This window comes from Piliocolobus tephrosceles, chromosome 1, assembly GCF_002776525.5.
Source record: "Piliocolobus tephrosceles isolate RC106 chromosome 1, ASM277652v3, whole genome shotgun sequence".
Taxonomy (NCBI): Eukaryota; Metazoa; Chordata; class Mammalia; order Primates; family Cercopithecidae; genus Piliocolobus; species Piliocolobus tephrosceles.
In genome coordinates, this window is record NC_045434.1 from 126,411,799 (window position 1) to 126,434,495 (window position 22,697).

At 37.9% G+C, this 22,697-nt stretch overlaps 2 protein-coding genes across 14 annotated transcripts in view; one reads left to right on the plus strand and one right to left on the minus strand.

Moving 5' to 3' along the window:
- LOC111555128 (RWD domain-containing protein 3) overlaps positions 1–22,697 on the minus strand; it is a 133,756-nt gene that overhangs the window by 47,666 nt on the left and 63,393 nt on the right. For 2 of the 13 annotated variants that reach the window (XM_023231011.3, XM_023231012.2), the window contains exon 7: positions 6,212–10,054. The exons of the other annotated variants lie outside the window; for them this stretch is intronic. In XM_023231011.3, coding sequence (XP_023086779.1) covers positions 9,736–10,054 — 319 coding nt within the window. In that variant the 3' untranslated portion in view covers positions 6,212–9,735. Of the gene's footprint in view, positions 1–6,211; positions 10,055–22,697 lie in introns of those variants that run through there. 13 annotated transcript variants of the gene reach the window in all.
- Positions 1–22,697, plus strand: part of ALG14 (ALG14 UDP-N-acetylglucosaminyltransferase subunit) — a 251,481-nt gene that overhangs the window by 32,965 nt on the left and 195,819 nt on the right. The window lies entirely within an intron of this gene.

Here is a 22,697-nt window from a genome sequence, read left to right on the forward strand (position 1 = left end):
CTATTACAGGCATGAGCCACCGTGCCCAGCCCATAATTACTGAATGATGGAATCTGAAAGAAAAGTGGCCTTCAATTCAACCAGTTCAACTTCTCGCTTTCCAGATCAAAAAACAAAAGCCAGTAAGGTGACAGCACTTGCCTAAAATGCTTACTAGGAGGTAATAGGGCCAGAACTGGAATCCAGGTTTCTAGAGTCCCAGATGAAAAGACTTTCTATGTGTCATCCAAAATATCAAAGTCTGTTCTAAAGCCTGTAGTGGGCTCTGCACCTACTAGTTGCCCCATTCAATGGGGGTGGGAGGAACTAATTTCTTTGACCTCTCAGCTGAGAGAAAACACAGCAGCTTTATACAGGACAGGATGTTCTGAGATCCAGGTTGCCAATCAAGAATGAGTTTATCCTGGTTGTTCCAGGAATTCATGTGACAATTTAACAAGTACTCAGTAAATGTTAACATAATTTAATGAGGGCTTTATTCTCTCAACTCCATCTGAACATTTTTGTTACATTTTTAGTGAAAAAAAATAAGAACCAATTCCCTTACTATATGGTCTTGAGGATGAATAGAATGCAGATCAGAAAGAAAGGGCCTCTAGGCCAAATCACAGCAAATGCAAGTGCCTGGAGCTGGATGAGCATGGGGGCGACAGTGGCACTCTTCTGGGAGAACTTTCAGGGGTACCGTGAGGTTGAATAGATAGGGTAGGGCCATAGATATCATCAAGAACCTTAGATCTGGCTTAAGGAATTTAGACTTGGGAGTGGAGTACTGGAAGTTTTGAGCAGACCTGTGACAAAAATTTCAGATGGATTCTAAAGTGATGACTCCAAAGGTAGCATGTACAATGGAGGGGAGAGTGTGGATTTGAAGGCCAATTAAAAGACTGCATGGGGCCAGGCGCAGTGGCTCACACCTGTAATCCCAGCATTTTGGGAGGTCGAGGCCAGCAGATCACTTGAGGGCAGGAGTTCGAGACCAGACTGGCCAACATGACAAAGCCCCATCTCTACTAAAAGTAACAAAAATAGCTGGGTGTAGTGGTGCACGCCTGTAGTTCCAGCTACTTGTTGGTTGAGGCAGGAGAATCGCATGAACCCAGGAAGCGGAGATTGCAGTGAGCCGAGACTGCGCCAGTCAACTCCAGCCTGGGAGACAGAGTGAGACCCTGACTCAAACAACAAAAACAAACAAACAAACAAACAAACAAAAAAATAGCATGGTTTTTTTTGAGAATGTTTCAAAGTACCTCTCCATTTCCCCTCTGAATTCATAAACTGAAACTGGGAGCCTAACACAGTCCCTGCAGCCTCCACCCCTGCTCCAGGATCCACAGCTGCTTCTGCTCCACCCTTTGAGTTTCTGCCCTTTCTTGCACCATCCGAAGACCACCTCATGCAGGGAGCCAATCCCACTGCAAGGCTGGGGTCTCCCCACTCCACAGTAGCCTCTAGCTAGAGGACTTCAGAGAAGGGCCTTATTCTTTAGGCCTCTTACTATCATCTCTGGACCCTTCTCAAGCTCCTTGACTTGACAGGGCTGAGCTGACCCCATGGGGAACAACGAATCATGGAGTCAGCTCATTGGAACCTGAAAGGGTGGTGAGGAAACCAGGGTCAGTGACCACTCAGGAACCTGAAATATCCATATGCAAGGGATCAAGGCAAGACATTGCATCAGAAATCTGAAAAGTCATGAAAACCACAACTGTGTGGTACTCGGAGAGAGCTTTCTTTTTCTTCCAGATGCTCTCTGGGAGAAACTCTGCACAACACTGGCATTATGTTAAAAGTCTGTCACAGGCTCCACCACTCGTCCAATTACTATGCCTTCTATCATTCATGGCAAATGACTGCAGCTCCCCACATTCTGACATCACAACCCAATGGCATCTGTCCCCTCTCCATTCCACAGCCTTATTCCTGAGTTAGGTTGTTTTTCTAAATCCCTTCACCTCTCTGTCTGGTATTTATCAGGTCAGCGTCTTTATTTATCTTCCTTGTCCCAGGCCAGCCATCAGGATTAACTACATTGCAGGTCCTTGGCCAGTTTCCCCATCGCTTAACCTCTTCTGTACTCTCATTCATCTAATTTGACACTGAGAATCTTCCTTGAATGTCATTTAAATCATATTACTAAGCCTTCAAAGCTACACTTGTTCCTTCCTAATTGCCTCGTTTCAAACTAAAGCTCTTGCTAATAGGATGGGAGAGTTGGAAGGAACGTCAGAGATTATTTTACAGATAACAAAACTAAGACTCAGATTAAGATGCTTCTTCATGGTTGCTGTAGGTTTTTAGGCACCTCACTCTTTCCAAGTTGCTCTTTTCTAATTGACCATTGAAACAAAATTCTACCCTCTTGCACCTCATCCATTCATACATCCTTTCTGTCCCCAACAGTGTACTTTATATATGTATTTACATGTGTATATATGTACTTTATATATGTATATGTATGTAACCACCTACATACATCTAGAGAAGCATATATAATGAATATGTATGTATTCCATTTTAACACAGAAGTCATAAAACTTTTCTTTTTCCTTAGAGACAGGGTCTTGCTATGTAGCTCAGGCTGAACTGAAACTCCTGGGCTCAAGTGATGCTCCCACCTCAGCCTCCCCAAGTAACAGGGACTACAGGCACGTGCTACCATGCCTGTCTCTGAGAAAAGTTGTAACTTCTTATACTTTTGATACCATGTACAGGAATTTTACTATATTCATTTTTTTCCCTGATAAGTTCCTGTCACCCAAAATGCAATGTATATCAACATAACATTTTCTTATTTTATCTGTTCTCTGAAGTCCCTTCCTCTTTCCTTGGTGCGATTCTTTCCAAATTTCCATCTTTCCATCTTTTATCCTCAACAGAAATACAGCCCATCATCCAGCCTATCATCCCTATTGCCTTTCCTTTTCTGTACAAATCCCTTTTGAAAGTTCTCCACAGGCAATTTCTGCTGAAATAATCCATGATCTGGTAAGATGACAAGACTAGATATGGTAATTGAATTTAGTTGGAGGTAGGTGAAAAGAGAAAGGGACTATGTAGCAATGGCAGGGAGGATCTAGGAGCACTGTGCCAAAAATGACAACGGGCACAGCTACACAAGCAGAGGGTGGTGTGTACCACCCTTAGATGAAGAGTCCAATTTGGGGGGAGCATCTAGGAACATCTGTCAGAAGAGCAGTTACTAGCATAGGGAACAGTTACAAATTTGTCAAATCACTTGTTTTGTGCATGCTGAAGGACCATCAAAAAGGAGGGAAAGCAGTAAGTAGACTTTTAGAAAAAGACCAGAGGATAGAAGAACAAAACATGGATCATGTTTGAAACATCGTGAGGTGTGACAGAGACCCCATTTACACTTGCTTCTAGTAGCTCTGAATACTTGTAATATCACCTGTGGCCTATCTCCACTGACAGCTGTGACTGCTATTTTCATTCTGAAATTCAGCTGTTCCTTTGCCAGTCTGGACACAACATTTTAGGCATGTTCTGAAGCATGATTCATGGTACTCTCCATAGGCCAAACCTCTTCAGTATTCTATTTAATTAGTGCTCTGCTTCCTGACCTGCTGGATATTCTCAAACCAAGATGCAGGATTAAGACCACAGGCAATTTGAGAAGGTAGGAATTCCAGCCAAGACATTTGGCAAAAAGCACTAGAGACCACATGAGAGGCCCTAGGGACAAAGGTAAGGAGATTAAAAACACAACTGCCAAAGTTTTACTTAATCTAAAAGAACATATCGATTAGACAGCACCATTCCTTTCATTAACAAGCATGACTAAAATGTTTGCAACTCCTGCTGGTCTGCTACCAAGCTGGGACCTCAGTGGGGAGAAAGGGAGGGAAGGAAATAAGCAAGCTCCACCAGGATCCTGAGGAATAAAAATTTACCTTGAGGATTAAGGTGCTAGAAGAGATTATTTGATTTGCAGAACATAATTTTATCATTAATCTATTCATTAATTACTACTAAAGTATACACCTTGCAGACAAACTTTTGCACTAAATAATTGTGATTTTATTGGTTTCTTTTTTCCACAAAATACAAAGCTTTGCACCACATTGTGGTAGTGTTCTAGCACAAGAAAATCCCAAGGTTTTCATGGGGGGGAAGGGGAGAGGGGGGTGATTTACAGGGTGTTCATTTTATCATTCTTAAAATGTTAATTAAAAATTTCATGACAAAGTATGTCAACCTTGTATAACATGCAGATTATTGCTTAGAACTTGCATATACTTTAAAATGGCACACATAAAGTACACAAACATTTCAAAATTTTAATGGAAATAACTTAGACATTTATTATCCCTCCAAATAAAATAACCAGGAAACAAAATAAAGAACGCTAAGTTGCTATTTTAAGTACTGATAAGTCCTAGTAACACTGATTCATAAATTATCTAGTCTTGCATTTTGTAAATAAAAGTTCTGCAGCCTTATGGAAATAAATTAGAAAGTATGTTCTCAAAATATTATTAAGTGTATTTTGACAGACTTCTAAAAATCTTTGACAATTATATATTATACATTCTCAGAAAAAAAAGTATATATCTATGTATCTATATATATCACTATAGCTCTATTTACTGCTTTCCAAGTAGCTTTTTCAAATAAAATCTAAAAGTCATTATTATTACAAATTCTAATACCAAAAAATCTCATAACTTACCCTATTTACAAGTTAGTGAGAGTGTTATCTACACAAAATTCCTTAAGTAAAAAGTAGACACAGTCATACCAGAAACAAACCAAGCAGGAAACAGAAAAACAGAGCACATTCTATATACAGCTATACCATTAGGCTTGTTAAGTAGCAAATAACCCTAATGTACACTTAATTACAGAAAGAATTACATAAAGATATAAGGAAAAAATATACAGAGGATGTTTAACGAGTTTTCAGCCAGAGGTACTGTACTTATAAATCTTTGAGATTTAGAAATATTTCTGGTTTTGGTCTTATGTATAGGGCCTGATGTGTCCACTGCTTAGAGTGAATAAGTGTAAACATTTTCAATGCAAACAAACCAATCTTTAGGAGCTGCTTTCAATTCTTCGCTGCTATCCAAAATATATTCCAATAAAGGTATGAATTATTATCAAAACTAGAAGCTGGCCTAGTATGGCCTAGAAAGGGGTAGGGCTCAAGTCCTTGGATGTTGTACTTTGGAAAACACCAAGTAATGCAGTTGCTGATAAATTTCAAAGAAACATTACCCTAATAGCAAAGTTTCCCTAACGAGCAGGACTCTAAAATAATTTTGCCACAAGCCAGCACCCACCCTCTCATAACAATTCCTCTGTGCTCCTGTCATGGGGTCTAAAAAGAACATTTAGATAATTTACAAGCCTATAATAAATCTTCAGCTGAAACACATTACAAAGCTCTGATTGTTAAACCAGTTTGAGAAAGAGAGAGATGACAGATGTCTCTTAATAAAACCATAACATTATTAGCTTTGCCTCATGTTTTAAACAGGTATTATTAAATGCTGAATGTCTTCCTGTAGTCTCTTAATAAGTCATGATTTATCTGAGCTCCACTTTAAACTTGACTACAATGCATTTTTTCAATGAAAGAACCTACTTGTAAACTTTTAAATTTGCCATAAAAGACTGGGAAGCTTACAGATGCATGGGGAGGTCTCAAAAGTTGACAGTGAAAGGTGTCAGCATAAAAGAGGGAGATGCTGATGAAGTCATCTGGGGTATCAGGAGAAAGAGATGGAAGGACTCAAAGAGAAAACTTCTAGATCGAGGGAGGACTATCACGGTGTTTAAGGGAAAAGCACTCTCAATGCCTCCTCTAACTCCCGATCCTCTAGCTTTTCATTTTCCTACACACCTCACATGTATTTTGCATCAGAGCTCACTTTCAGTAGCTTTAATGTATTTCAAGGAGCTGTGTTTAAGGTTGGGAAGGTCTATGTGCATCCAGAGACACAAGAAGGGTCTCGCTGTATGCCGGCTCACACCTGAGAAACGCTGTGCTACTCTTGATAAAATTATCTAAGTTCAACTTCTTATGGAATCCAAACACATAAAAATACATAAACTTTTATGAAATATTATTGATGATGTCAATATGTGAACTGTTCCATTTCAGCTAATAGACTAAACCACTTAAAGCCATTCAAATGCACATTTGTTTAAATGTTTGGAATTAAGAGCAGCCTAGAAACAGAAAACGTGTTCAAATATTTATTTTAACAGCATCTTTTGGAACATGTTTATTTCCCTTAAAAAATGACACAGACAAAACATGTACACTATAACAACACTTTCCCCTCTGTTTCTCCAGAAGAAAAATGTTTCTGCATGCCTGATAACAGATGGTGCAACCAATAGTAAACCTGGCTCTCAACACCAGTGAAGAACCATTCTCCGAATGCCCAGTGTGCCTCAGAGGAAGTATACAATTTAAAAGTTGACCCTGTAGCAAAAATTTTGAGTCAAATTATTAAAATTTAGAAAAGAAACTGGATTCAAATACTTACAAACTAGACAGTTTTTAAAACTAGACCTTTAAGACAGTCCTGGGTCATCCATAATATATGAGAGTCACTCTTAGGGGTGGTAACAACATAACTATTATTTCACTTAACATAAGGCTAGTCCATGAAATAACAAAATCAAATAGTTGGATAAAAACTTAATTCAACTTACTGTAGGGTATCAACACATATTTGAGCAGAAGTTAATTTCTTTGCACTCATATATAACTTCATTTTGAGTTTTACATAAATGCAAATAATCCTTTAAAAGACTTTAGACCAAGAAGGCAAACTTTGTAAGTTAAAGCTTATAATTTTCAAATTTTCGCAAATAAAAATTTAATGCAGGATCTATGATCTTGCATGCTATTAGTTGGTTTTTATTCATTTTTAAGTTTCACAAGAACTTTTATTGTCTAGGATACTACACATTCAAAAAACATCTTTATAATTACAGGTTGTCATTTTTTTCTATAAAAATAGAATTGCTCAAAACTTTTATCGATTTGCTTTTATTTTTCTATAAATATTTTAATAGAGTTGTTAAATATCAGAATGCCTGATAGAATCATTTAATCTGTGTAGTCAAAATACTGAATATTTAAAATGTCTAGCAAACGTTTTTCATTTAATAAATGAAAAATTCATTGTGTAGTAAATGATATGTTCTGTCTTCATTTGTATTTTAGGTAGGTGAATACAATCATAGAACAGCAAAGTGTACCTCCTGCAAAGGTCAGACTTAAAGTAGCAGGGCAGTTTCTAGTGGCACTTCCATTCCACGTCTGTTGTATGAGGAAATATAGAAGCTACTTTAGGGTATTTAATCCAGATGTTGAATTAACTGTCATGCAGCCAGCATAAGATAAGGATTGCTGAATAAGGGAATCACAAACTTTAGTTCAAAATTTTGATATTGTAAATATACTTATTTAGTGAGTGGCTATACCAGTGAAGGGTAACATTAATGAAAGTAAGAATGAAGTTTTAAGCATGGAATAGTAACTATAAAAACAAACTGCTACACAGAGACTCACTAATATTATAGCTTTATACTGTCTTCATTTTGATAGTGGGTTTAAAATCTGTGTTCAGAACTAGAGAAATATCCAGAGTCAAAAAATATTTATCTCAAGATATCTTTCTAAAAGAAAGAATTTCCAAAATATTTTTATTATATAAATTTTTTAAAGCCACTTTTCCTGCAAAAAGGTAAGAACAAGATAAAATCACTTGCTTTCCTACCCCCCTCTAGTTAACCAGTACATATTTAAGCACCTATGGTGTTGACAGCATTAAATTTAGCAACAAATTATCAGTGTAGTATTAGCTGCTTTAAAAATAACTATTATTTTACATTAATTCTTTCAAAAATAAATGTACCTAGTATAAGTCAGTCAGTCTCATTTTATCACTTAGTTATTGACTGAGATTTCAATCTTCTTTAAATGTTCTAAAACTTAACAGGCTCTATCTGCATTGAATAATCAAATGAAATCAAAAGTCTTGATTATATTCAGCTAGCATGAACAATGAAAGTCAGTCAAACATTCTCCTTCAAACCGCGAAACTGAATGGATTACATCTTTTGGCATGAGTTCAATTAATTTCAAGTATTCACCACTGGTAGAATTAAATTTCTTCCTTTCTCAGGTAAGAATAATCATTAAACTCAAGTGCTTAAAAAATAAATAAAGGCAGTAATAGATAAATATATAATTCTATATTTGGATTGCAAGAATCAAAGTAAAAGCAAAACACATACACACACAACCAGAGTCACCAGTCATCTATCTTCATATAATCAGACAATAATTTTGATGATAGAATACTTGGATTAAATTACCTTCTTTTTTTTCTGTGCTTTAAGATAGACAGAAATTCAAAGCATTAAAATGCCAACTAAGTAAGCACGGGTATGAATTGTGAGTAAAATATGAACACTGATTTTTTTGTAATAGTTTGGGTCTCATCAAGAAGAGGCCTATTTCAGGAGCATAATAAATACACATAGCATAAGACTTTGGTACTGATGGTGCTGGGTTCAGAACTCAGGGAAGATTTTGCAAACAGAAAATATTTTTCACAGAAAAAATGCAAGGAAAGCAGATAGGGATAATAAAGCTTTTTTTCTTAATGATTCCTCCTATTAGCCTAAATAGTCCTCTATCGACATGCATTTTTAGAAGAAGAAATTCATCTCTTAAGGAGGTCTATAATCTGTCTTAAGCCTTACTATAAAATAAAAAAGCAATAATTTGATAAAATGCTAAAATAGAAATAAGACAGTGATATTTGAGAAATCTTAAAATGTGGGACGTATTCTCCATGACTAAATAAATATTCCCAAAGTGGTAAAATATTTCATCATTAATAGGTGATTGCATGTCTGAAATGAAAAATGTTGTTACTTCTGAATAGCCTGAGAAAAAGAACATGCCAACAATTTAGAAAGTAAACCCTACACAAGTGTTGACAGCCATAGTAAGAAAAGAGTGCATACAACAAATGTTAAGAGCTATTTACAGATTTAAAAGCAGTTCCCATTCTTTCAGCAAAATTGGTGACATAAAACCATTTGTACCAGATTATCATAGTCATCTTTCACAGAGAAAAATACCAATGCAGTTAAGAGATTTCTCAAAAGATTCACCATTATATTGATCATTTTTATTTAAACCTTTAAGATTTTTATCCATGCTTATAAATAAGGCAAAAGAAAGGCAGAAAAGACATCTTGGGATGAAAACTTAATTTTAATTTCAGTTTCTCTTTTTTTTTTTTTGAGACGGAGTCTTGCTCTGTCACTCAGGCTGGAGTGCAGTGGCACAATCTCGGCTCACTGCAACCTCCATCTCCCGGGTTCAAGCGATTCTCCTGCCTCAGCCTCCCAAGTAGCTGGGATTACAGGCACCAACCACCACGCCCAGCTAATTTTTTTGTATTTTTAGTAAAGATGGGGTTTCACCATGTTGGCCAAGCTAGTCTCGAACTCCTGACCACAGTGATCCACCCACCTTGGCCTCCCAAAGTGCTGGGATTACAGGCATGAGCCACCGCGCCCGGCCTTCTCTTTTCTAAAGGTTAAAAAAAATGACACTGAAATCCTGAATAACAATTATAATTAATAAAGATACACAAGAACATGCCAAGAATTCACCCTATCAGCAGATATAATACTGGGTAGTAACGAAGTTTGCTTATCGGTAGCACTCCTTTAATCAAGTTTTCCATTCTGAAGACTATTTTTGGCTTTCTCTTGTTTGATGTGAGAGATGACTTTGATGCAACCTTTTGAAATTTTGATCATCCACATGACATTCATCACATCCAAAACAACACAACTAATGACCCAGGATAACTGGATTAAAACTCCAAGCCTTTTGTAGGGTTCTGTTCCATACACGGAATACATGAAGCCATAATGAGGAAGCATTGAGGCAATCCGCACGATGAAGAATACTACTGTCATGAGTATTCCATTGATAACGATAGCTTTAGAAAACTTGGGATACTTCAGAGCTTCAAAGAACCACCTGAAAAATGAATTAAAGAAACATCACATTTATACTGCCTCTCTGGGGATTAACCATTTTTATTTTAGTTTTAAAATTTTAAAATTCAGTGAAGGAGGAGCAAAGGGCCTAGAATAGCATACACAATGCTGAAAAAGAAAAAAGTTGGAGGACTCACACTACCATTTCCAAGACTTACTATAAAGCGACAGTAATCAAGTCAGCATAGTGTTGGTGAAAGAATCAATAAACCAATGGAAGAGAAAAGAGAGCTCAGAAATAGACCCACACAAATATACGCAACTGATTTTTGACAAAAGCATAAAGGTAATTCAGGGAGGAAAAAAGTCTTTTCAACAAGCTGTGCAACATTGTATATCCACATGGAGAAAAATGAAGTTAAGCAGAGATCTCACACCCTACACAAAAATTAACTCAAAATGGATCATAGACCTAAATGTAAAATGCAAAACTATAAAACTTCCGTAAGAAAACAGGAGAAAAAACCTGCATGATCTTGCATTTGGTGGTGATATTTTAGATACAACACCAAAAGCATCATCCATGGAAGAAAAAGTTGCTAAGTTGGACTTCATTAAAATTAAAACTTGCTCTGTGAAAGACACTGTTAAAGAAAAGACAACCACATACTAGGAAAACATATTTAAAATATACATGTATGATAAAGTACATGTATACAAAGTACACAAAGAATTTTCTTAAAAGTCAACAATAAGAAACAACCCAATTAAAACACTGGTAAAAGAGCATAACAAACATCACATCAGAAAATATATACAGATGAAAAATAAGCATATAAAAAGATGTTCACTATTGTCATTAGAAAGTGCAAATTTCAGTGGCTCACACCTGTAATCCCAGCACTTTGGGAGGCTGAGGCAGGTGGATCACCTGAGGTCAGGAGTTTGAAACCATCATGGCCAGTTGGGTGCAGTGGCTCACGCCTGTAATCCCAGCACTTTGGGAGGCTGAGGCAGGTGGATCATCAAGTCAGGAGTTCAAGACCAGCCTGGCCAAGATGGTGAAACCCCGTCTCTACTAAAAATACAAAAATTAGCCAGGCGTGGTAGCAGGCACCTGTAATCCCAGCTACTCAGAGGCTGAGGAAGAGAACGGCTTGAACCCAGGAGGCGGAGGTTGCAATGAGCCAAGATCACACCACTGCACTCCAGCCTGGGCGACAGAGCGAGACGCCATCTAAGAAAAGAAAAAGAAAGAAGAGGAGAGGAGGGGAGGGGAGGGGAGGGAAACCAGTGTGGCCAAAATAGCGAAACCCCATCTCTACTAAAAATACAAAATTAGCTGGGTGTGGTGGCGCATGTCTGTAATTCCAGATACTTGAGAGGCTGAGGCAGGAGAATCTCTTGAACCTGGGAGGCAGAGGTTACAGTGAGCTAATCGTGCCACTGCACTCCAGCCTGGGCAACAAGAGTGAGAATCCGTCTCAAGATAAGAGAGAGAAAGAAAGAAAGGAAAGAAAGGAAAGAAAGAAAGAAAGGAGGGGAGGGGAGGGGAGGGAAGGGAAGGGAAGGGAAGGGAAGGGAAGGGAAGGGAGAAAGGAAAGAAAGAAAGAAAAAGAGAGAGCGAGAGCAAATTTTAGTAACAAGATACTATACTATACACCTATTAAAATAGCTAAAATCCCAAAAAATGGACAATAACAATTGCTGGCAAGGGTGTGGAACAAGAGGAACACTCACTCATTGCTGCTAGGAATGCAAAATAGTACAACCACTTTAGAAGACAGTTTAGCAGGCATAAAACTAAACATATTCATAGTACACAAACCAGCAATCACATTCCTAGGTATTTTTCCACTGATTAAAAGATGTATGTCCACACAAAAGCTGCATACATGTTTACACCAGCTTTATTCATAACTGCCAACAACTACAAGCCATCAAGATGGACAAACATTGTAGTATAACCATACAGTGGAATACTACTTAGCAATACAAATAAACTATCAATTCATGTAACAGCAAGAATGAATCTAAAGTGCTAAGTAAATGAAACCATTCTGAAAATCCTATATACTATATGATTCCATTTGTAGACATTCTAGAAAAAGCAAAAGTATCAAGACAGAAAACAGAGCAGTGGTTTCCAGAGTTTCGGAAAGAGTAGAAGGGGATTGAGTAGGTAAAACAAAGGATATTTTAGGGTGGTGAAACTGTTGTGCATAACACTATAGTGTTAGATACATGACATTATGCACTTATCAAAACCCACAGAAGTGCACAAAAAGTGAACTTGATGTATGCAAAATTTTAAACAATCAGGAGGTTGGGGGATGCCAGGATGCAATGCAAACAGTGACAAATGAATCTTAACTGTTACAAATGCATGATATAACATCCATGAAAGGACTAAGGTAGAAAGAGGTGCTGACCTAAGTGACTTCAAAGATGAATGGAGACAATAAGACAAAGGCAAAAGAAACCGTGTACAGGCAATGTACTCTAGCTCATGGCAGAAATGGTTGACAATTCTGAAACCATTATACATGTATATCAGGACTGAACAAATAAATAGATTTGTTTGATGAAAAATAGTGGGAACCAGGTCTCTCATTGTTGGAGTGAAAAGTTTCAGACAAGCAAGAAGAGGCTAGATTTTTGGCATGAGATACTGGATTAGATTTGGAAACAGTGAGCTATTTTAGCTTGATATAGCTATAAATGCACACATACAGAAATAATTATAGATACATGTATACACACAAGTCAGCATATTTCCAGGTTCTGTCAGCTAGGAGCCCATAGAAACCATGATGCCTCAGTAACAATAAGCACACATGGCATCCACATGTTGGCTTCTAATACCACTCTCCATGAGAGAAACTAGGGCTCCTTGAGAAATACCTGATTTGAGGGCTGGGAACACAGAATACACAATATACAATATGAACCTGTTAGACTATCATTTAGGGCCAGAGAACAAGAAAGTGCTCAAAAAACAAAATGATGTATCTTTATGTCAAAGGAACACAGAAACCAACCAAATGAGCTCTCCAAGTCCAAAACTCACAATATGAGCAACAAAATAAATAATGTTGTATTGGATTATAACCTGAAGTATAAATATCCAGAAATCAATATTGATATAAATGAATAGGGGAGAAGAAACAAATCTGTTCTGAATAACTGCAAATAATTTATGTAGAAATCACACCTTCAATGAGGTAAAGCATAAACCCCTACTCTTCAAGTGTGGGCTGTGTATAGTGTAATGTATTGAACTGTTTCCCACTAAATTCTTATGTTGAAGCCCTAAAGCCCCAAAGTGACTGCATTTCGAGATAGGTCCTTTAAGAAGGCAGTTACGGTTAAATAAAGTCACAAGGGTCAGGCCCCAATCCAATAGGACCAGTGCCCTTAAAAGAAGAGAGAGACCAAAGTTCTCCCTCTCTCCCTCCATGCACACACAGTGAAGAGGCCATGTGAGGACACAGAGAGCAGTTGCCTTCTGCAAGAAAAGGAGAGGCACCTCACCAGGAACCAACCCTGCAGGCACCTTGATCCTGGACTTCCAGCTTCCAATGCTGTGAGAAAACACATTTCTGTTAAGTCACCCAGACTGTGGCATTTTTTATGGCAGCCCCAGCAAATATGCAGAGTGACTTCCTTCCAAAGTGTACAGTATAGAAGGGGCAGGGGAAAGGCAGGTGTAAGGAATAACTTTAAAATGGAGAAACCTGACAAACACTACCTCAGGTGAACACGCTTAACATCAACAGTGATTAAATCATGTTCACAGCATGCAGTCCTAATATATGTGATGAGAATGGCACTGTCCCTCGGTGGTCTTCCTCCCCAAACCCCATAGCCCCAGTGTAATCATGAGAAAAACATCAGACAAACCCAAATTGAGGGACAGTCTACAAAACGCCTGATCAGTACTCCTCAAAACCATCAAGGTCACCAAAGACAGGGGACATCTGAGAAACGATCACAGCCAACAGTAGCCTAAGCAAACATGAAACTAAATGTAGTGTGGCAGTCTGGAAGGGATCCTGGGACAGAAAAGGGGCACTGGGCAAAAACAAAAGAAATCCACACAAAGTATGGACTTCAGTTAACAATAAGATATTAACATTGGTTCGCTAACTGTAACAACTGCACCCTACTGATCTATGATGCTAACAATAGGGAAAGCAGGGTGTGGGGTACATGGGGACCCTCTGTATCAAGCCTTCTGATTTTTCTGTAAACATAAAACTATTCTAAAGATAAAAAGTTTTTTAAAAAGTTCAGCAAACATTCGCTCTATTCCACTTTTGCCTTCTTAAAAAAAGTGCCTTGCCTAATTTTACATCATTTTAGAAATCAAATTGCAAAGGCAGTAAAACATCTGTGTATCTTAATATTCAATTTAACTGAATTAGTAATGATTAACCTAAAATTGTTCAACATAAGAAACTAAAAATTAATAGTTAAAAAGCCTGAAAATATTTTGAGAGATTAAAATACCAAATAATTTATATAGGATAAGAGATGTATTATGTTTTATAAGTTTATGTAGGATAAAAGGGCTAAATTATCCAAGACAATTAAGAGAGACATTTAGATAGCAATGGCTAAATTAATGAAATAATATTGCAAACAGGAAAAACACCACTAAAGCAATGACATCCACATTCTAATCCAGGTCTCTGATCCTCCAGCCTTCTCTTCTCCAAAGACTTCCCTTCTCTTTCAGCCATTCATTTCTTTGACTACATGGCAGCCTTGGAATTACTCAAGAAATATTATACCTCAACGAACCCATTCCTCTCTAATCATAAGCCTTCCATATTTCTCTTTACCCAATCTCACCCAAACTACTTCTTTGACCTTCAAATCCTCAAATCTCTATCAGCCTCCATGCTTTCACTTCCTTTCCTACCTAATCCAAACTCCAAGTTAACTTCAGAACACACATCAGCACCCTCCGTTCTCTTGCCACTTAATCTATCTCACCCACTCTGCTGTTCTCCAGTGTTTCATCAAGCCAGCTTTCATTAGGCAATACAGAATGATGTGAAGAGTAGGTAGGGTGCTCTGCAGTCAGGCTGCCTGGGTTGGAAGCCTGGTTCTGCCATGGAGTAACTGTGTGGTCTTAGCTCTCTCTGCTATTGACCTCTATGTTTGTTCTCTCTCTATAAATGAGGATAAATGATAGTACCTCCTTTGTACTACGAAGCTGCCATGACACAGAGTAAGAACTCCCCCATACTGTAAATTCAATAAATATAATTACCCACCAATCTTGATATATTAAGATAAATGGCACAAATATAATTTTAAAAGATTTGAACTTCAGCAGAATTCTCAAATTGGCTTGACAATCCTTTCATTTAACTCCATAGTTCCCATATAGTTGCTTCCAAACATGTCCTGCCATTCAAGTCAATTCCCTTCCTCACTCACTTTTGTCTCTCAATCCCATCAGAGTATCTAGTTTCTTCTATTACTGAGATACAGTTAATTCTTGAGCAATGCCAGGGTTAGGGGTGCTGACTTCCCACACAGTTGAAAATTCCTTGACTTTTGACTTGCTCACATTTATCTACTAGTAGCTGATTGTTGTCCAGAAGCCTTACCAACAACATACAAGTCAATTAACATTATTTTACGTTATTTGCATCATATACTATATTCTTACAATACAGTAAGCTAGAGAAAAACATTATTTTCTAGAGAAAAGAAAATCATAAAGAAAAGAAAATATATGTACTATTAAGTGAAAGTGGATCTTTTAAAGGTCTTCACTCTTGTCGTCTTCACGTTAACTAGCCTTGAGTAAGAGGAGGAGTTGGTCCTGCTGTCACAGGGGTGGCAGGGGTGGAAGAGGTGAAGAAGTTGGAGGAAAGGCAGGCACACTTAGTGCAAATTTTATTGAAAAAACTCCATGTGTCAGTGGACTCATACAGTTCAAACCCATGTTGTTCGGGAGTCAACTGCATTGGAGTCCATCAACCATGAATTCCTTCCACTCTGACCCCAGGATCTCAAAAATTCTTCTCAGGCCCCTTTACCTTTCAACTCAGAGAAGAGTCCTCACCTTCTAGGATTTACTCAAAGAACTACCCCGCTTTCCCTTGCTCTATCAAGTTCCCCTTCTATAAATTGATTCTTTCTTCTTTTACCAACATGCTCAATTCCTCCTAATCCAAAAACTTCCCCTCCACTGCTTCCCTTCTCTGCCAATTTTTTGAAAGGGAAGTCAGACATATTCACAGACATTCTTACGCCACTCCCAAACCCAATATGATATGACTGCAACTCTACAAAAGAAAGTGGTCTCCCATAGCTTCCCCATAACCATAGTGTTAGCTTCTGCCAATTTTTCCACCTAACCAGTGCCTGGTCTTTAAACCAGTTTATTTCAAAGGAAAGACCCCAAATGTCAGTTCAAGGTGAAATAATATTTACATAACTGTCCTCCTTACCTTCCTCTTCCATGGCAGAAAGATCACTTATTTTGTTGGAATCCACCTCTTCTTACCTAATTAGAACATTCTTTCATTCTAGCAAATAAAGGCTAACAGTTTGTGAAAGTATGTACTGAATCTGAGAGCAAAGAGGGGAAGGGAGGAAAACACGCATGTGGGAAGGAAGGAAAGAAGGAGAACAACAATTTCTTTTACCCAACATTTACTGTTATTACTAAAACAGGCATAAAAGACAGCAAAATGTATGTATTTATTAATACAATCCTCCCTTGACTCCAGAGAGGAAATCCTAACTTTGGTCATTTAGCAATTATTCCTCCTCCTACCCTTCTAAAGGAACTTGAACCTTCCCATTAAGTTTACTGGGAGTTAACTGTGTGGAGGTATTGTACTCCCTAAAAATTATGTAAAAACTAGAAAAAGTGTAAAAACTAGGAATTATTTGCTCTAATTCACATTTGGAAAGACGATGGAGGGCTATTTGCAGGTACAGAAAAAAAAGTGAGAAAAGAGGACAGGGACAAATAATTGATCCTTGATGGCACTGGTTTGTTGAGTTTTAGAGGAGTTGAGAGTTAGAAGTTTGAGAGAGCCTTGGGAAAGCTGTGGGGTCGAGATATTGTGAGTCCAAGAGGAATGAAGAGAATTTTAAGAAGTGCTGTTGTGAGTAACAAACTGGATCTTTGTTGACATCCTTGGAAAAACTCCAATAAGGATTTGGATGCTGTACTGTTTCCGGAACTCTGTGAAGGGACTGGGCTGTGAGCTGACTCTACTTACATCTAAGTTGCAAATGTAATTTCTTCAGGCATGTAAACATTTGTATTTAATATTTAATAAATATTAACCCTGAAGGTTAGGAATTTAATAACTGAATTTTAGACAAGTTTCCCTCCAGCTCCATATTATGTTGGTTCCCCTACTACTCCTAAATTATTCCTTCATTATATCTACTCTTCTTTCTCTGATTTTCCAATCTTGTTTTTTTGTTTTGTTTTTGTTGTTGTTGTTGTTGTTTTTTGGTCGATTTTTGAAACAGAGTCTCGCTCTGTCACCAGCTGGAGTGCAGTGGTGCGATCTCGGCTCACTGCAACCTCCGCCTCCCAGGTTCAAGCGATTCTCCTGTCTCAGTCTCCTGAGTAGCTGGGACTACAGGCGCCCGCCACCGCACCCAGCTAATTTTTTTTTTTTGTACTTTTAGTAGAGACGGGGTTTCACCATGTTGGCCAGGATGGTCTTGATCTCCTGATCTCATGATCCACTTGCCTCAGCCTCCCAAAGTGCTGGGATTACAGGCGTGAGCCACCATGCCTAGCAATCTTAAACATTTAACTATAATCTTCTAAATACCATCTTTTCTCACAGGTTAAAATATCACCTTATTCTGATCATCCCAACATTCCTCTCTTGAGCTCTCACTAAATTTCCACTCAGAGGCTGTGTTTGTCCTCTTATCCAGTATCTTCGAACTAAATTCGTCACCTTCCCTCCAAGTCTTCCTAATTCTCTATCACTTTTGATGGGCACATTTCTCTGGGTCCAATATAGGATTTGTCTTAAGCTTGTCTGTATTCTCTAATTTATCCATTCATTGCCAATTTCATTTTATTTCTTCAAAATCTCTATTTTGTCATCTCTCTAGTCCCACAGCTTAATATGGACTCTTATTTACTTTCTGAACTAATAAAATTATACTGTTCATTCACACAACTAAGAACTGGATAACCTAACCCAAATTTTTGTCTCCAATGTTACAATCTATCCTACAAATATCAAAAGTTATAACCACTCAGTGCTCTTTCCAGAATGTCTTTCTCCACTATAATCTCACTGTCCTCTGGGTCAAGTTCAATCAGCTCGCCCAGATACTTAATATCCTCTATGTCTATCACCCTCCTCTTAACACATACTCTTTGATCCTACCAGTCACTTTCTCTTTCCCATAGCATGTTTATTTCACTTTTCAAAATCCTATGTTCATTCTTTTCTTCTTGAATGAAGGCCCTTCCCTCTCCATCCACTTCTTTAAAAAAAAAGTCCTAAAACATTTAAGCGTGTATGCCACGTTCTCTGTGAAGCCTTACATGACAAATATCAATTAATGATAGGTCTTAAAATGTGGTTTATGTACCCCTGAGTCCTTTTTGGGAGGTCTTCTGGATAAAATTATTTTAATAATAGTATTAAAACATTATTTGCCTTTTTCATTGTGTTGACTTCTATACTGACAGTGCAAAGCGCTAGTAAATAAAATTGCTGGCATCTTAGCACAAATAAAGAAACGGTATTAGTGGCCACTGTATCCTTTCCCACCACACGCTTGCTTGCAGTTAAAAACAAAACCAGAGGCCGGTCGCGGTGGCTCAAGCCTGTAATCCCAGCACTTTGGGAGGCCAAGATGTGGGGATCACGAGGTCAGGAGATCGAGACCATCCTGGCTAACCCCGTGAAACCCCGTCTCTACTAAAAAATACAAAAAACTAGCCAGGTGAGGTGGCAGGAGCCTATAGTCTCAGCTACTCGGGAGGCTGAGGCAGGAGAATGACATAAACCCGGGAGGCAGAGCTTGCAGTGAGCTGAGATCCGGCCACTGCACTCCAGCCTGGGCGACAGAGCAAGACTCGTCTAAAAAAAAAAAAAACAGAAAAAAGAAAAGTTTCAGTTAGAAATGCCCTTAATGAAGCAGTAAGAATTATTTATTATTTTTATTAAATGACCTCTGAGTATGTGTCTTTTTAATATTCCATATGATAAAATGGGAAGTACACATAAGGCATTTCTGCTGCAAAGTAAAATGGTTGTCTTGAGGAAAAACCCTCAAGTGATGGTTTGAATTGTAAGCTAAACTACCAGGTTCTTCCACAGAATGCCATTTTTACTTGGGAAAAAAACAAAAAAACAATAAACTATGATTGCTTGAGCCATCTGGCAGGCACTCTCTCTAAAAAATAAAAAATAATGGGCTTGTCACATAAAGAAAAGCAACTGACAGTTTTGATGCCAACAAAATGTGAACTTTCAAAGGAAAATCAGAATATTGGAAAATTTGTATCTGCAACTGTGAGCTTGACAGCCTCTCAATACTTAAAGACTTTCCTAATGAGATCTGCGGTGATATTTTAAATGTCATCTAATAAATGTTCAACACTTAGAAGACCTACATAACTCAATGAGCCAATATTTTCCCAATGACCAAGACATGATGAATCAAAATTATGCATATGTAAAAGATTGAAGGCCTGCCAGGTGCGGTGGCTCACACCTGTAATCCCAGCACTTTGGGAGGCTGAGGCAGGTGGATCATGAAGTCAGGAGTTGAAGACCAGCCTGGCCAACACATTGAAACCCTGTCACTACTAAAAATACAAAAAATTAGCCGGGCATGGTGGTGGGTGCCTGTAATCCCAGCTACTCAGGAGGCTGAGGCAGGAGAATTGCTTGAACCTGGGAGGCAGAGGTTGCAGTGAGCCGAGATCGCGCCATTGCACTCCAGCCCAGGCGACAATGTGAGACTCCATCTCAAAAAAAAAAGAAAGAAAAAAAAAGGTTAAAGCCGAAGAAAACCCAATGAATTTGATTATAGCAGAGTATGAAAAGTTCATTGATATGGTTTCAGATTTCACATTTACTTACCCTTTAAGAAACTACCTCTTGGTATATTTTGATGACATATTAAGGAATATCCACAATTCTTAGTATTTGAAAAGACCACTAAAATACTTTTTTTCTATTGCATATTTAACTCTGAGAGTCCAGATATTTTTCATATGCTTTAAACACTACATATCACAACAGACTGAAAACAGATGCCAATCTGAGAATCCAGCTGAATTCTATCATTCCAGATATTAAAGAGATTTGCAAAAATGTAAAACAATGACACTGTTCCTACTAAAATGGTTTGTTGTTGTTGTTGTTTTGGCAATGCAGTTATTTTTCATACACACACACAAATACTGTGTTAACATGGAATATTATTGTTAATATTCAACGAGTTAATAATTTTTTGGTTTTTTTTTTTTTTTTTTTGAGACAGAGTCTCACTCTATCACCCAGGCTGGAGTGCAGGAGCATGATCTCGGCTCACTGCAACCTCTACCTCCTGGGTTCAAGTGATTCTCCTGCCACAGTGTCCCGAGTAGTTGGGACTACAGGCATGCACCACCACACCCAGCTAATTTTTGTGTTTTTAGTAGAAAAAAGAAAAAATTATATTTTATATTTTTAGGTATTATTTTCTCAAACACAGACATGAAGCTAGACGCTATAGCTGAAGCTCCTTAAAGTCACAGAACGGGACATTTAGGTACTGAAGAGGTATTTAATAAATATTGATTGAACATATTAAGAAGCATAGGTGCAAAGCTTTTACAAGGTATTCAGTTTCAATACCAATTCATGAAATATGTCCTCAAAAACAGTTAAGAGCATTTAGGCAAGAAAGAAGTTAGCACCATTAAATTACTTTATACAAAAGAAACCTGCGTGTGGGTGTAACTCAGCAGCAGAAATTTCACTGAAGCCCAGGTGTCTAAACTACTTCAGTACTTTTTCACTGTATACCCCAGCACATGCATGCCATGTGCCTTCTTATATACAAAGCTCTAAAATGGAGAGAAAATAAAAATACCACAAACTAAAAAAGAAAGCAACTAAACTATGGAAACTCTCACAGTGATTAAGAAGCTGTGCTCAATATTGTTATAATCTCCTTACTGCCCAATGATACCATTTCTTATTCATATTCTAACCCCAGTTCTCCTTTTCTTAACTTAGGAAGGATTCAAAGCTTTTAGAAAAAGGTACGGGATAACTTTTTACTATAAAATTATAAAATTAAACTATCTCTAATTTTATAATTTCTCTAAAAGAGTTTTAAACAAAAACAAATGGAGGTGCCTATTAGTGTCAGAGGTAGCTTTATCCTGCTTCAAAATCTCATAATCAGAATCATATTCAAGAGACAGAATTAGCTAAAGCTTAACTCATCACCTCTTGGGAGTCATTCATTCAAAAAGCAATCAAATGGCTACTACATGCCAGATAATGTGTGGACACTGGACCATGCAAAGTTTAACAAAATTTGGCCCTTGATCTAATGAAACGTAAAGATAAATAGGAAACATAAAAAAGAGAGAACTTTGTAATAAAATACATTAAGTACAGTAATATAAACATATGTTGCTATTATGAAAGGATATGTAAGAGGCACCCAACTCAGCCTGGAAAGAGATGGGGTTTAGTGATGGAAATGATCCCTGGGTTGAGTCCTAAATAACAAGTAAGAAGACAGGAGGCACTGCCAGCAGATGGACAAGTTGGTGTGAGACAAGAGTCTGATGGGCCATGTGGCAGAAGGAGATAAGACAGCTCTTCTTGCAGAGCTTTCTGTGTCTCACTGAAGAGCTCACATTTTATCCTGTAAGCAGTCAGAGCCACTGAGGAGTTTTAACCAAGGAAGCTGCATATTTTTTTCTTCTTAAGCTATGTTGTAGGCTCCTACAAAGTCATATATTATCTTTACTGTGGAAGATAATAATATAGAAGAGAGACGAAAGGGGAACAGGATGGGAGACAGGAGATGGTCTATGACAAGGGCTGGAAAACTATTTCTATAAAGAGCCAGATAGTGAACATTAAAGCAGTAGCTGCTGGAGGCCATCTGTTCTCTGTCAGAACTACGCAATTCTGCCATGGTAGAGTTAAAGCAATCATGGCAGAAAAAGTGAACATGGCTGTGCTCCAGTATAACTTTGTTTACAAAAACAGGCAGAGGGTCTGGCCCATAAGCCGTGCATGGTTTGCCAACCTGGCCTAGAGCCCCATTGCCCAAAGGAACTTTCCACAATAATTAAAATGTTCTACTAAAGGTATGTTGCTCACACATACCTGTAGGTTCCGTGTATGGCCACATGGAGCCATAGAGCACTAGAAATGCCAAAAGTTAGACTAAGGAATTGAATTTTTAATTTTATTTCCTTTAAATGATTTAAATGTAAATATTCATATGTGGCTTGTGGTTACTCTACCAAACAGTACAGAGTTAGAAGCTGGTAAGGTAGCCAGCAAGAGATGGTGAACTCACCGAAGGCAGAGACAGAAAAGAGGTGGTAAAGGTGAGAAATATTTAGAAGGTGATATGGTAGGACCTAATGCTGGACCAAATATAGTGAGGGAGAAACAGTCAAAAACACTTCACCCATGCTG